This window comes from Eriocheir sinensis, chromosome 48 (genome assembly GCF_024679095.1).
Source record: "Eriocheir sinensis breed Jianghai 21 chromosome 48, ASM2467909v1, whole genome shotgun sequence".
Classification (NCBI taxonomy): domain Eukaryota; kingdom Metazoa; phylum Arthropoda; class Malacostraca; order Decapoda; family Varunidae; genus Eriocheir; species Eriocheir sinensis.
In genome coordinates, this window is record NC_066556.1 from 8,590,639 (window position 1) to 8,607,845 (window position 17,207).

The 17,207-nt window shown below is 37.9% G+C and overlaps 1 protein-coding gene across 29 annotated transcripts in view; it reads right to left on the reverse strand.

The window, feature by feature from the left end:
- Positions 1 to 297: 297 nt before the first annotated feature.
- LOC126981546 (phosphatidylinositol 4-phosphate 5-kinase type-1 alpha-like) overlaps positions 298 to 17,207 on the reverse strand; it is a 113,022-nt gene continuing 96,112 nt past the window's right edge. For 21 of the 29 annotated variants that reach the window (XM_050832788.1, XM_050832773.1, XM_050832786.1 and 18 more), the window contains 2 exons: positions 4,669 to 5,906; positions 298 to 3,815 (listed from right to left, as the gene is read on the reverse strand). In XM_050832788.1, coding sequence (XP_050688745.1) covers positions 5,823 to 5,906 — 84 coding nt within the window. In that variant the 3' untranslated portion in view covers positions 298 to 3,815; positions 4,669 to 5,822. Of the gene's footprint in view, positions 3,816 to 4,668; positions 5,907 to 8,333; positions 15,223 to 17,207 lie in introns of those variants that run through there. The other 8 variants (XM_050832782.1, XM_050832780.1, XM_050832798.1 and 5 more) reach the window with 2 other exon arrangements.

A 17,207-nucleotide genomic window follows, 5' to 3' on the forward strand; every position in this document is an offset into this window, starting at 1 on the left:
ACCCTCACAGCGTCGGCGTCGTACATATGTTACTACACACAGTCACTTTTCCATGGCGTCGGCGTCATATCTGATATATTGACGCGACATTTACCACACACGACTCAGATACATTGACACTTTCATGACTTAAACCTAAGTGTTTTTCATTTTCTGACAATGGGAAAAAAAAAATTTTAAAAAAGTGCCGGGGTAGGGGTGTGGTGGGGAAATGTTCGGCATGGGGTTAATGGAGGTCAGGTTCCCTTCAGCCACCACATACAAAAGACCCCAAGAAGGCTACATAAGCTTCAAACCTTATGCTTTGTAGTTTATTTATCTGTACCAAGGTCAGCAGTTTTCTTATAATAGCATAGTAATGTTCTATGACATGGGCATAATTTTGATATACTTACATTTAATAAATACCCAATATACAGATGGCAAATTGAAAAATTATATATATCAGCACTGCTCATCTAAAAAACATTGCCTCAAAATTCATCCGAGACTCAGAATCTCAAGTTTACTGACTTTAATAATTACTTGAAAATGTAAAATCTCAAAAAATACAATGTTGGCTTATAAAACGCTTAATTTGTGCTTCGCCTAGAGCAGAGAAGGGCCGCTGAAGGGATAATTACACTGTACACAGCTTTCCTGTAACATACAAGATAGTATTTCTTGGATTGCCCTTGGAAGCTCGCTGCAAAATATGGGAATAGGTTTTGTTCAGTCTCACCATGCAACCCTTTTTCTTAATGCTCAAAACAGACCCTTAAATTATCAAACAAAAAATTATGCTCTATCATTAACTAACCTGATAATGGTATGTTGTACAGGCCCCCAAGAATCACCATCTTTATACTCCACTATTTATTTAACCAGACTCTGAAAATGGTACATAACAGCTGATCTATGGTCACTATGATATGAGTATTTCCTGTCATGAAAACAGAGTAACACAATAATTTAACAGTACATGATCTTACAATTTAAAATAAAATAACAATCATTTAACAGGACAAGACCTTAGTATGTAATCACAAACAAATTTATAAGAATATTTACAATTATACCTTAACACAAGAATATTTACACATCTCATGGGGACACTAACAGTTTTGAGACACAAACAGTTCGTGCTAAGAGCCCTGAACTCATCTTCAATTCTGTGTGTTCAATATATTCCTCTCATTTTTCACTTCATTCTTGGTGACTCTAGATAATTCAGAATTTCTGCACAACTTGTAGCCAACTCGAGAGAGAAAGAGTTAGAAGGTTTTGTGAAGTGTGTGTATGTTAATAGTTGTGAGGTTATTGTAAAATCTATGTATGGTTTATGATGAAAGGCACAAAGCTTGGGGAAGGATGAGCAAGTTACTACACCAACTCTTCACTTTGTATTGAAATTATATTTATTTGTATCTAGTGTATATCACACGCTCACTGTAAACAATATGCTCACTTACGGCTTTATTAACGAAATGAGAGATGGAACATGAGCAAAAATATAACAACTTGTCTTACTACAATAACAAATTCATGAAGCATCTATCTGAACTGTATTTTATTCACTCATTATTATTATTGTTAATATTATTATTATTATTATTATAGATTCATGAGAAGCATCAAGGGAAAACAAAAAAATTGATATACACCCATAGAGTCCCCTCAATGAACAGACATGCGTATAAAAAATAAAAGTGACAGTAAAGTACGATTGAAAAAAGGGGGGACAAAAACAATGCCTATGGACTGACCAGGTGGGTGTTAATTTTTTGCTTTGAACATCAATATCCACAAGAGAAATAATCTTATCTGGAGGTTCATTCCACATTTCAACCAAATTGGGGATAAATGAACAGGAAAATTGGTTAGTAGCACAAAAATTGGTTGAAGAGCACACTCATTGAATCGTAAACATGTTTGGCGTATAGGCTGAAATTTATCCAGTAACACACTGTTTTGCGGTACTTAAGGCCCCACTGCCTATGAGAAGTCAGCTTTCTCACTGTGCAGAGTGAGAAACGTAACAGCATACAATCAGTCAATTAAAAACTTTGGTTCTTTTTTGTAATGCCGGCCAAATCTGTGCACCGTGTCTAGTGTTCACTTAAGTCTAGGCATTATTCACCACTTACTCTTTATTATGTTAACTAATTAGGTACTGTATTTGTTCCCCCTTGATGGCCTCTCATGAATCTCAATACTACTAATAATAATGATAATAAAAACACTAACAAAGCAAAATGACATCTGCATTACAGAGTTGTCAGATTATGTTAAACTGCATCCATTAACCTTTACAGTGATCATTTATATAATATGGATGATGAGTACTTTAGCTAGAGACTGAATGTTTTTAAGAAATAATATTGCCAAATCTTAAGAACACCAGTTGAAATGATGTAAACGTTCACTTTCTGTATATCCTGAACTGTACCAGCCAGTCCAACAAACAGAGGGAGGCGCCTCTTCAGATTCAGCGAGACTGAACAAAGTACTGCACAGTTAGATGCTCATAAAAGTTATATCCATGTCTCATTGACTTCTGCTTAGCTTTTTTTTCAGCACTTAGGGATATTATGCCTATTCCTTCATAAGAAAGAGAACCCCCTGAAATATGTGAATCACTGCTCAGTCTGAGGAGAACCAAGATGAAAAGTGGAAAGATTTGAGTCAACCGAAATCATATAGCAGCATGCAAGACAGACAAATCAGATGGATGGAAGGAAAATGGTTTGAAATGGTCTGATAGGACACATGTCAATATTTTCCTACTCAACTGCCATACCAGTTTCATAAAATGGTGAGCGAACTCCTTTTGTAAGAGACGTTACAACACATTGAAATCTGGGGAAATTACAATATAAATAGGCGAGATGTAAACATGGGAATGTGAAACTTTGAAAGCTGTCATGAGATCATTAGCTCAGGTCTGTTCCTTTTTGTAGATTTCATGGCATTTATAACACACACCAAGTATTCAAATGCATGTAATAGCATGAAAAATCAAGTCATTTCAGAATTGAAGCAAAAAGTAGTCAAATACAAATAATGAAAAATAACACTTTCATCCTGTTTATACATAAATAATTTGAGAATGAAAAATCACCAACTATCAGACATTTCAAACAGAAAATTATGAGCCTCTCCAAGGCAATTACAACAAAACTACATAATTTTTAACACACTGAAAGATGCAACAGCTCACCTCACTAATGATCTCCCACTGAAAAGAAACACTTTCATGATGCAGAGCACTAGTTCAGGGAAGAAAATCCTTGCATACACATTCTCACACAAACACACACACACACACAGATGCACATGATCAGACCATGGTGAATGATAAACACAACGGAAGAAACTGAACATGGAACATACATCCTATCATATTTGGCTTGTGATGTTTTCCTGTACTTAATGGTCACACTGCAGGTAAAACTTCACAGCTTTGGTTGCAATCAAACATACGATCCTTCATTGGATTATGAAATTAACAAACTAAATAACATTTCTTTTTTGCTTATTACATAAGAGATTATCACCACGGATCTTTCATTTCTGCAGACTGAGTATCATCGCCGCAGCAGTGTAATGCAGCCATAGATGTGAAGAGGTCTCTACAGCCAACATCTTACAGGACTGATCTAACATGGAATGCAGAAAGTGTTCCCTTGAGAGAGTTTGTGTGAGGCATATGCACTGGCTGACGGAAGAGATATTGTCACTTGAGGGCCCAGCTGGCGGTCCCAGCCGAAGCAGGTGCAGCACTAGGCTGGCGTAAAGCTCTGTCCCGAAGGGCCGAGCTGAGGCTACAGGTGGGTCTGTGAACAACAGTTGGGTTAAGTACAAATGCACCCTTGGCCAATCTGTTTTTCCTACATCACCACACACTCACACACACACACCTCCCACTACTTATGCATTATTGGCAATTATTCATATGATCTAATAAAAGGGTACTCAGTTTTCATCATGCATAGCTTTTACATGTAAAAATACAACTCTGTATTGATGAAATATGGCAATGCAAAACAATACATAACAAATGTTCCCTGGCTATCCATCAAGACGCAGGACAAGATAAAATAACATTCATTCATTGCAAAGAAACAGACCTCTTGGGTACTCTAGCAAAATGCTTTGCCATAATTCTTCATCCTTTATACTAATATATTAGTTTATCCTTTAATGTCCCACTTTTAAAAGAAAGCTATTAAATGTAATATATATTTTATTCTTGCATTTATTTTCTTTTGATTAATTTACAATGAATAACTTTGTTATTTTATGAGCAATATGAACAATGAAAATAAATAACTATGAATAAAAATCTAAGTGGATAACATTTGCAGCAGGCACAGCCTTCAACATAAGTGACACACTGGTTACCTGGGGAGTGCTGGTGCAAATAAAGCCTCTCTATCTCTACCCTTCACTGAAATACTATTTTCATAATGAGACACTACTGTACCATAAAAATATGGATATTCAGACTGTATTTAAGATTGGTATTGATGAGTGTAATATTATACAACTCTTAATAAAAACATTTTGCTTTTCTTCCATAAATCAATATGATCCATGATTTACAAGAAACTTTAGATATACAAAAGCCTCAACAATAATGATCTAAACAAAGTGATGCTTCTTTCAACTAAACACAGAGTAACACACACGAAGCAGAGCTGGTGGCTTCAGGCTGAGAGGTGGAGGACATGCACAAACACTCATATACATTGTGGACGGAGTTGCTAGACAGACAGGCAGGCATGCGCGAAAACACCAGGCAGCGACCAACATGAAGTACAAGATGAATCACTAGAGGCTGGGCTGGGGCAGGCTGGCACTCATGTGGGGATGATGCCACTCTCAGTGTGGGTAAGTTACAGCATTGTTACTCTATTATCCTGGCCTACAAATGTCTCACAAAAGCTCGTAATGCTTCATTTCACCTCACATGGAGCCATGTGCTTTACAGTATGATAAGGTTATCATGTGAGAAACAGCTAAGGGCATGGAAGAATATTTCACTGATCAACCTTTCTGAAAAAGCTAATCTAGTTTCTAATATCTCAGCATAGTCTTTGGGAGTTACGAAGGTTTGTTTGTAAAGCTTTATTAGCATAATAAATGTCTGATGATCCCTTAACTTTTTTGCTTGATCTATCTCCAACAAACAACACTCTGAACTTGGTGGTAAGGTACCCTATTGGACTAATAGGCAGAGCACTGGCTTCCCATCTGGCTGGTCACAGTCTGATTCCCAGCCACAACAAAGTTTACTCCCTCTCCACTTCTGGAGTTAGGAGGAATGGAATATTGAGTAATTTTATCAAATTCCCTTTCAATAAAATATATAAAAACTATTTCAATGATAATAGAAGCATCATTGAAGAGATGTCTCGCCAGGCAGGGAACACACATGAATCAATTAATGACTCAATTTACTTTCCTGAGATGTTACTAGTCTGGGCAGTACCGTGCTACAAAGCTTTTCAAGAATTACTTTAATATTTGGATCATAGAATGACAGTCTACCTTTGTCAATTCAGTGACCTAAATCCTCTCTCATTTTCATGATTAATCTTTGCCCAACGCTTTTCAAAGTCTGTACTGGATAAACCAGCATGAACAGAGGCACATCAAGAAGAGGAAGATCACTCTTGAGTAAACTGATTCTATGTTTGTAAATACTTCATATGCCAATACTTTTGACTGCAGAGCAAACGTATAATGACTAGTATCTAAAACTACCAAGTCCCCTTTGTACTGCGTATACCCGAGCACTGAGGCGGAACACCAGCCCTGTCACATGAGGCGCCTGCACCTCACACATACTCCAGTGATTCGTCATGCACTTCCATGGTCAGGGTGAAGTGGGTATATGAGCTCTGGCGCTTGTGCAGCTGCTTCTGTAAAAACAAGAAGCACTAATAGGATGTATAATGAGGGTGCAATCTTAGAAGTAAAGTTTAGATTACATTCAGGCAGTAAAACAAACCACTGAAACAACAAGCATGGGCAAGCATAAATGGAGAATCACACACTAACTAAAATAATAAATGCACACTTCATATTTCCAGCAAAGACAGCATACAATAACACAAAATCAAATAAATAAAATGACAAAAATGGTTAATCAACATTGCCAATATTGTTATTATTATTTTTTTTTCAAATTATCTCTATGCATCAAACATTCATGACCAACACTTTTAACTAAGTGTCTCCACCTCACGCTCAAATTTAATTCATGAACTTTCCATATATATTTTTTGGGGTGACTCTTGTCAAATATTAATAACAGAATATGCTAAACTAACCCTAAAAAAAAAAAAAAAAAAGTTTTAATAACCATACACAAAGCTGAAAACAAAACATTAACAGAGAGTAGAGTTAATGCCATCAATTAATGAGGTCTTGAATAAGCTTTTTCCTAAGTTCATTGTTAAGACCATTCCTTCGATGGAAATAAGCATAGGGAATCCCAACAACTTGTCCACCAACAAGGTGACAAGGCTTAGCAACCAGACTCAGACTCGGTGCTGTGTAAATTATTAGCTAGACTTGACTAGCTGTATGAGGGTAAGGTAGTGTTTAGTAATTAGTTGGCAGGACAATAAGTAACGATTGGGGACGAATCACTTGAGAGAGTAGAGGAATACACCCACAAACCTATACTGGATGAGTAGTCAGTGCAAAGCACACAAAATAATAATCAGAAGAGAATAAGAATGGGATGGAGCACTTTTTGTCAACACTACGCCGAGGCAATCATAACTGGTATGCAGTTGGTGTGGAGAATTTTGTTTTTGATAATCTCGCTGAAATGGAATACAGACTAACAACAGTCTTGTGAACAAATGCATCATGCAACCATGAGAGAAAAGCTTACTTGTCTAATTCCCTTTACATGAAATATAAAAAAATAGTTTTATGAAAATAAAATAAAGGCACCATATGTACATGTAAAAGATTATTTTCTCATGGTCGAAGGTCCCTCTTTACAATGAATCTATGTGATTTATATGGATTGCCTACAATGATAGAAAGAAACTGGAAAAAATGCATAAAAGACAAGTCAGATTTTTTTAAATGTAATGTAATCACTCAAATTATTAGCACAGCTGTAATTTTCTGGACCCTTAGGAAGCATGGATCTAGTGTCTGTGAAAACAGATAGTAAAGGTAAAGAAGGGACCCTACATTAACCTGTGCATTCCATCAGTGCACATCTATATTTCTTTAGCCCTTTAGCCTTTCGTGGGTAAGAACCCATTACCCTGATATATAAGCAACTGTGACACGAGTTACCACAGTTTACCTTCCCCAGGTTTCTCTAGGTGCCCAATTACTAATGGGATTGAAAAGGGAGGATGTACAGCTGGTTAGGCTGTACATCAACTGTCCGGCTTGGAGTTAACCCAGGCCCACAGATTTGCAGCTAGGCATGCTAACCACAACACCAGCTTTTGCTGTGACAGTGCTTATGGGAAAATAAATGATGCTGGATCTCCAGCCTTTTGATGTAATACAGTGATAAATGAACACCTACACTGAGGAAACTTCATTACCCTTTTAAGTTAACTTTACGCACACTGGATTTATATTTATCTGACACATTTTTATAAATGCACTTATATGTATCTAAGAGTGACAAAGTAAAAACTATAGTGCGCGCCAGCTAATTTGGCCCGTGAGAGGGAGGGCCGTGGAAAAAAAATGTCATATATGTCAAGAGCGTATTTAATTATTACTAATGCCATCAAAAAAAAAAAAAAAAGAAAGATATAAATAACAATACATATTATTTTAATTAATTAAATTGAGCTGACACAGTGTACTGTTACTTATATTATATATATATAGGTTATTAAAACGGAAACGTGGTGTGTGTGTTGTTCAACAGTGTTGTGTGTTCAGACTCTGGTCACTCCCTCTTCCTCCTCTCGTTCCTCGGCCCAGCCCGCATTCCACTTCCATCCACCACAGAGGATGGCAGGCAGCAGCTCATCCAAACCATCACTGCCCTCTTCGTAAGGAGGCAAAGGGAATTTGTTTTCAGTCCCCACAGAGTATTTCCAGAAAGAGAAGGACTACGGAGGACGGACACAGAGAAAACTAAAAAGTCTGTTAGAGAGAGAGAGAGAGAGAGAGAGTGAGAGAGAGAGAGAGATTGAGAGAGAGAGAGAGAGAGAGAGAGATGGAGCTAGAGGAGCTTGAGGATATGGGCAAGATATGACAGAAACGTTTTGAGCTCCTTAATTCTCCTGCGGCTACTAGAAGAGTAGGTATCTACTGTCCTCTGAGTTTGGTTTATGGATAGTGAAAGAGAGTAAGCATCCACATTTCTGTTTACTTCAGATTAAGATTCTATCATTTTACAAACAAGTGGCATTATCACAAGACAAACAAGATTTCTGGACAATGTAGTAGGACAAACTTGACACATACACAGACAACATCTCCATCTATCACTCATAAGTGGGAAAAGAATAAATAAAAAAAATATATATGTATTTACCTGGTGAACTGTTACCCAGCCAGAAGCAGTCTTGTTGGCTGACACATGAGGCTTAACTCTGTACACTTCTCTAGTCAAGGGTAACTGGCTAGTTTATGCAAGACCATCTTATCCTACATGGCTAAATACTATGATTATTCCTTGTTTTGGGAAATGGACATGACGAGCAAGTCAGCAAGATTGTGGCATCATATTAAGCCTGTGAGTTAGGTTCAATTTAGTGAAGGTGGCCATGAGCACGTGTTTTGAATTGACACTTGAGAATAGTTGAACTCCAATTAAGCTTCACTGAATTAGTCGCACTGATAGATTCTCAACAGTTTCTCCAACACAAGGAACTTTGAAGTTGGAGGAGCAGGAGGAGGGTGATATTACAGCCATAAAGGAAGACGTTTGAGAATTATGACCAAAGTTGGATGTGATTCTAACCAGATTGTTGGAACCCACTTTTTCCATGTTACTTCATCTTAGCATCACATCCCACCTTCACCTCACCTGGACCAGTGCCATAATAACAAACTTAAATGCCAGGTGCAGATGATATACCAATTTTTGCCCCCCATTAAGTACAAACATATTTAACAATGGAAAGAGACCCAACAATTTATTATCACAAGCATGAAATCAAGTAGTCAAGTTATAAAATGTAGCTTCATATATTGCACCTACAGAGACTACTACTAATGAAGGGACCCATTCTATGATAACCACAAAATGTAAAAGAAGAGAGGTGTGGATTGGAATGCTTTTAAACATTGTCTACCTGCCATCAAATTACACACCAGTAGAACACAATCTACGGAACACAGACCATCCTATCTTCCTCCTCCTACTATCACTTGTCAATGCTTAATAAAGTTCCAAAGAACCTCAGATACTTTTTGTATACGCATTTTTTTTAAATAAAAATTAATATTTCTTTTCATAAATTTTACATATTATTATTATTATATTTTGATTTGAATATAAAATAAACTGCTTTCATTGAAATATGTGATTTTTTTATACCAATTTAAACTATCACAAGATGACAGTTGCCGGCCTTTGAGCCACAAAAAACTGGTAAATATGTCGTCCAAGGCTAATGATAAAATTTTTTGATGCTGTTCTTTACATCATGTTATTTTATGACCATAAAGTCAACTTGTTTTATCCTTCCAGGTATTTACCACATTACCATAACCAATAACTACACTCAAGGCAGCCATGGTTTCCTGGGGACTGGCCGGCCTTCCTTAGTAACAGGAATGTGCATACAACTTTAATGTGATGTGGGACAATGGAGTCAATGCAATGTAATTGATTTTCATAAGGCAAGCCTTCAATGAGATGAGAAATCAGGTGCATAATGTTATTGCTGCATTAAATGGCACTTTTAAAAGTACAAATTAGTGTTTGAATTATGAAATAATAAAGGCCTATGATTTATTGGAGGAGGTGATGGGCTAAGTCATGGCTGTGGGTGCCTCTCACTTACTGCATGACAATTAAATTCTCAATCCAGAAGAATACAGAGAACTTGGTCACATGCAAATCATTAACTTGGTGTAAAGAAGGAAGTTTACTGAACTCGTGGGGGTTGGGGCCATCTCACATGATTTATTCCAGTATCTAAAATAAAATTTAGCTTGGCAGAAAATGAATACCTCATTTCTTAGCACTAATGGAAGGAAAAATAATGTACAGTACGGTATATGTTGCAAATTAATCCAGAACAGGAAAAACTGACTTTTTCTGAGGAAATTAACCGTCATAATACTGCAGATATTCAGTTTCAATTAGGCAGATAACAGGCTACAGAGTGTAAATCATGTGACCCAAGTGCTTGATAGAAAGCTTCCAATATTTTTTTCTTATTTTACCGCTTGTCACATTACTGACAAGTTTATCATCTCATGAGACAAGTTAAAGAAAACAGTGAAAACCCAAACTTGGCTGAGGTCAACCCTTGACGAGGCTTCCTGTGAGGCTCGCACACCTGGCCCAATCAACCTTCTTTTGCAGGTCAACAATCACTCAAGCAGTGGGTAAAATGAGTACATTTTTATTGCCTTGGCATCACTAGTCCAATCACAGGAGATATGTAAAGCAACACAGTCATTGTCTAGAAGAACATTCATACTTTTAACTCTCCCAACCACACCAAAGTTGTGGTTCACGGGGACATTGTACTTTTTCATAGAAAAAGTTAATAATAAAACTACTTAATACAGAAACAGCTGTTTACATTACACATTTAAAACTTAGTTATACGCTATATCAACCTGAAGACGACCACCATCGACTACACCATCTCCAGGATCCAGATTAATTCAACATATCAGGCACTCACAAATTTATGACGCATGGCTTGGAAGCCGGAACTGATCCCTAATGAAAATTAAGTTGAACAGGTGAAGCAGCATTTACCATCATCTGATATTCTAAGACTTTTCTCTTAAATAAAAACTTTGGCAGTAACATGCATTCAAACTTGCATACAGGTTTACTTATTATGCTAATATAGCTTATGCTACTTTAGATTAATGCACAGTTATGGTGGCAATGTCTCTACCTTCCATTATACACACACACACACACACACACACATACTCTCTCTATCCCTCTATCTCTCAGCATACTTTGTTCATCCTACTTGACGGTCCCTCCATACGCAGAAACTCCTCGATTTACAACTTTTTCTGCTTTTCATGGGTGTGATAGCAATAGGACTCTGTAGAATCCATACACAAGATTATGAATTTTGATCAATTTTTTCAAGTACCTTATTGCTTTGTGTCAGATGATATGGTCTGTGTATGTGTCCTGAGCCTGTGCCAGGTTATAAAGTTTGGTAGTTGTGAACTTGCAATACTTTTGGCTTGAGATGAATTTCTCGCAGGCTAATCCTATTGTAAGTTGAGGAGGATCTGTCCTCGTGGTGAGGTGGCTGGTGCATTTCATGAAACAAGTAATAACAAAGTCAGCAGCCTTCCTTCCCTGCACCCACCTGACCATTTGCATCAAACTTATCGACAATTCTTATGAAGTGGTGAGTTTAGGATTCCTTTTGAGGATAATAGTCAATATGTAAAAAAAATAGTTTTATGTGTTGTGAGATTTAATATACATTAACTTATTCTATGCATGATAGGAGTCTTTCAATTGTGTGCAGTTATCACATTGTTATGCGAGCCAGATATATAAAGCAATCACCATTGCGTGAAAATATTGAAGTATTTTCCATTAAACTGTGCTTTTCATTCAATTCCATTATGATTTCTTTCAAATATATCTTCAATGTATAATATATTTTTTATTCAAATTTGTCATATTCCTTAAGAAAAAAATTGATGTGAGATTAACCAAGAAGAGCTTTTTATAACTGCTTTGAAACCCAACTTGCACAGCACTCGCAGACTAACACACACAAGCGCTGGCATTCAAAAGGAAGGGGAAAGTAAAAAGAGTGGTAGACATAGTTTCTACTCTCAGCTACGTACAGTTATCTTATTGACACAGATATGTACGAGAACACAGTAGAGATACAGTACACTGAGATATAGCCGGCTTCATATAACACTAATATATTAAGCTGGCGATCAAGACACTTGCGTGAAGGGATGGGCAGTCTGAGCTGGAAGGCCTCCTCCAAGTTTACGTCTCTTCCTTGCAGGGTGCGCAATACTCTTAGTAATACCTAATACCTTATACTCCCCTGCAATTATAACCAAATGCAACTTTCCCCAGATAACTTTCTGTGGCATCTAAAAAGGACTGTTTTATAAATCTCAGTAGCTAATGACAAGCAGTAACAGCGACCCAATATTACAGCGACCATATACAAACATGGGTAAAGTGTTCAAGACAAAGAGGAATGACGAGGAGGAAAGAACAATCTTTCTAAATATTGATGAATAATTCAATTATTTCATGTGACAGGAAAATTGCAATATATGAGCATTTTAAGTTATGATGAGCACTAATATTGGCCATGATGAGAAATACATGGGTAGTCACAAGGAATCAAAGCCGTGCAGATCACGACTGGCACGTGGTCTGAACTTGCTCTTTCCAGTCCAATGTGAAATCGGTCTATCCTTCAAGATGGCAAAGATAAAAGATTCCATGTAGCTGCAGATGCTATATATGCATATTTTTGTTGGAACACACTTTCATAAAAGCATTTATGAGTAAAAGCTGTGGAGATCATGAGGGTTACAGTAAGGTTAAGTTTAAAGTATCCTCACACATGACAGCGAGGAACAGTAATAATAAATCTTGACAAGACCATACCTTGCTTAGTCAGAATTTACATTTTTTAAATTTGGTAAAAACTGTGTGGAAACTTAAGGTAGAACCCATATGAATAGGCTTAAGTTAGAGAAATTTAAATTCAATAGCATGAGGGTTCATCCCTCTCCTTTATTATGCACAAGGCAAATGCACAGACTATTCAAGCACTTGACAAGAACCTACCACCTCATATTATGTGCAAACACAAGGCATTGCAAGGTATACCATAAACTTCATTGCAGTGTGCTTAATGCATGTTATTCCATTCCATTCATGAAGTGCAAAAACTCGTCTCCCATATTTCCGGGGATATTTCCTTATTGTGTAATATTATTCTCTGCACTAGAAACAAATGGAATACCAACAATAGGTTTGTCATGATTCAACAAGAAAGTTGGAAGATGCAAAACTATTACACTGCAATTTTTGCATTTTGATAAAGTTCAGAACTTAACTTTATCCTTCCACAAACTCGCTTTGACTGTCTATGGAGAACCAGAACTAGTGGAGCACTCAAAAGCTGCTTGAAAGTCATTCAAGCTTACAAAAGGAAGCTTGCATAGTGTAAAGAATGGGCTTTGCAGGGTCCTGAAGTGGTACTGCAGGACTGATGCACATATCTCCAACAGCAGTAAAATCTTTTGGAGCTGGTCCCATGACCTTGAACTATTGTTTGTGGTCGAGGCCCATCTCACTGTGACTTCCACAATTCAGTTTCTAGTTATAACTAATATCCATTATTTGGTAGTATATTAAAACTCTCTTGTATCAAGTGCAAATCTAATTGCACATTTTGCTTCATCACTCATTATCATCGCAAAATTCCCAGCACACAACAACATGATGTTCAGAAACTCTCTCACTCACTCTAATGAAGGAACACTATGCAGAAACACCATCATACAAACAAACTCTAAAGAGGAAACAAACAAACGCCCTGACTTTCTAGTGTCTCCCTCAGCTGCTTCAAGAAGTCTGTTGTATCCGTTGTGAGTGCATTATTCAATGACTGGTGGAAGAGTGAGACTAGCCAGCCAGCCCACACCCACCCATCACCTCACAAGACATTAACACAGCACAAAGTACACATCACCATTTATCATAAAAAGCTGCGCTGGATGAGACTTACAAAATCATGTATTTGAGCTCTATAAAATAGTTAACCACAATATACATCAAGAACTATTAACTGTCAACCACTTTTAATATCATACTGTACAGTAACAAGGAGGCAGTGAATGAAAGGTACCTTGTTTGAGGGTGTAGCAAGCTTCCTTGATCATCTCATAGATATCATTACAATCCTAACCAAGTGTTCAAAGGGTAAACAAAACTAACTTGTATTCCTACTTTGCCTCACAGGTTTCATGTCTTTTCTTAGATTTGAGTCAATGGTTGGAGAGTTTAAAGAGCTCAAGGAATGAAATGTTTTGGACTTATTTATAGCAATTTACTCCCATCCCAGAATCTATACCAAGTTGTTCCTTTATCCTATTATTACAGGGAAACTATTGTAAATGATGGGCAAAATATTGCATGATATCCTACTACTGATTGATTACCTAACCTTACTCACCTTTCCCTTAAGTAAATTTAATCAAACTAGATTGTCACTGTGGCTAACTAAAAAACATTCAGTGGACTAGGTACCTTTGCATCCTGCCAAGTATAATATCAATTGCATATAACCAGCATGGAAAATATTCAACATAATTAAATGTTTTCCCCCCATATTCATGTCCACCTTAAACCAAACTATTCCAGAATAGTGCAGATAACAACTATATCTACCTGTCTACACTTCATACAACAATACTTTACAGTTCTGCAGTATTATGCATCAATCAGCTTAGCAGTCTAAACTGAGAGCACACAGTACTCAACAATGGAGAACAAAATACTCTCCACAATATTAAACCATTTTACTTTATTTAAGGCTCGGGTTATCATCCCCACGATGGAATAAAAGTAAATCATTTCTGGCATTACCTTCAAGGACATATTTACACACTCGAGTGCATTATCGCCTGCTACAGATCACCACGAATCACTGAATTCTTGAGGCAAAACATGTAGGCCAAGAAAACCTGACGGCCACACTGGCTAGTGAAGACGATGCCTTTATTTTTTTTAAACTGCCAATGTGCAACACCACATCTCATCTGCACATGGACTTACGATGCCAATGAAGGGGGGGCCAATGCAGAGTATGTGTCTGATTATGTGAAATGTCAAGCTACAGAATTCAGGTCAGTGAGATCTGAAGCATTTTGCTACATGTATACAGCACGCAGAGGTAAACCACACTGAAGGAAGAAGAGAAGCAGAGAGAGCAGTAGAGGGCACTACAGCTGCCCAAAGAGGAGCCTTCTAGGCACCAGTGTCTAGCCCTTGGAGTGTAACTGACATGGATGTCTGGTGCAAACTCACTGCAATGTAGAAATTGGTAGAATTAATACCTTCCTTACCTCTTCCCTAAGGGCATCCCAGTCCTGCATGACAACTTCCCAGCAATGACAACCTAGTGTTCCATATTATTCAATAATAGGAAATTTATCTTTATATGAGATTATCATAGTGTCAGTTACATAGTAAATGGCTATTAATGATGCAGCCTCTGTGCGTAAATATCAAGCCAACTGTAAATGAAATTGTATTTCAATTCCATTTGGACATAACTTTGAATCTTAAATGTGTCAAACTAACTACTGTTGTCCATGAGATTTTAGATCGACTATTGAACATTACTCACAAATTTTGAAGATCATCATTTAAAGTGAAAGCATTGTTGGCTATAAGCCGATGGTCAGACAGTCAACAAAATCCTTTAGAAAGTATAGCAGCATCAATCGCTAAACTGTATGCATCTCATGAATTTTGTCAGTTTAACCCCTTCAACACGAAGAACATATACTGCGTCCTTGCGTGCCCCGTATCATATCCGAGGACGCGCATGCTGCGTCCTGGCTCGCTTTAGCCAATACATGAGTTATTTTATCTCTATATTTATGCTTACATCTCAAAATTATCAATTAACTTACGTTTTTTTATGTGCACAATTTAATTCTACATGTTTTCATATATAATACATGATGATTATGTTGAGTTTATGGCTGAAAACTTGTTATATTCAATAGCGACATTTGAAATTTGGCGCGCGCGGCAATCCCGGATACGGCGCGGGATGCTGTTTTGGCCAGGCCGTAGTGAAGAGGTTAAAACAATCCACATCTTCCCTTTGAATATTTATAGTTTCACTCTGCTCTTCCACAAATGCCATTCTACTACATCTGTGTCCATAATTCATGTTTCTCCTGGTCCAACGTAATGACATTTGCTCTACCCTAATCTTATGGACTAATGATCGGTGTGTGTGTGTGTGTGTGTGTGTGTGTGTGTGTGTGTGTGTGTGTGTGTGTAATTCACCCCGGCCTGATCATGAGTTGGACTCACTTTTGCCAGCAGGTACCCTCACAATGTGAGCAAGTGCTCATTATTGTCAATCTCTGGGTACTGCCAAGACCTCACACACCACATACCCCATCCCCCTTGCTCAAGGGGGGTCAGTAACCACTCCTAGTCAACGGAAAGAATCCGGCCTGAGTAGGGCTCGAACCGCTGCGTGTTCGGCCGTGAAGACTTGCAGAGCGGCGCTCAAACCGATTTAGCTACCGGTGTGTGTGTGTGTGTGTGTGTGTGTGTGTGTGTGTGTGTGTGTGTGTAATTCACCTCTTGGTCTGCTGCGGGTCTCTCGAGACAGCCAGCCGTTCCCCTACGGAAGAGCACAGAGCTCATAGTACCGATCTTTGGGTAGGACTGAGACCACTCACACACAACACACCGCAACAATGAGGTCACAACTCCTCGCCTTACGTCGTGTACCTACTCACTGCAAGGTGAGCAGGGGCTACACGTGAAAGAAGATAAACCCAATTTATCTTCACCCAGCCGGGAAATCGAACCCCAGTCCTTCTGGTTGTGAGGCAGACGCTCTATCCACTGAGCTACCTCTCCTCTGCTGTGTGTGTGTGTGTGTGTGTGTGTGTGTGTGTGTGTGTGTGTGTGTGTGTGTGTGTGTGTGTGTGTGTGTGTATGTGTGTGTGTGTGTGTGTGTGTGTGTGTGTGTGTGTGTGTGTAGCAATATTTTATAGCTGATGCTGTGATGGCAGTTTACCTACTTAAAAGAAAAAAGTGAAAATCTGCAGATACAAAAAGAATTATATACAGTGGCACAAAGACAATTTATCAGTTGAATATGTGATAGGAGCCCAAGATATAATGATGAAAATACTGGTACAAGTGTGGTGCTAGTTGTGCGTTTACTCTGGCTAAGTACGGTAACAAGTCGTGCAACATATGAAGGATCATTGGGCATGTACTGATTACAACACAGTAGAATGAAATCTAAAGAAGC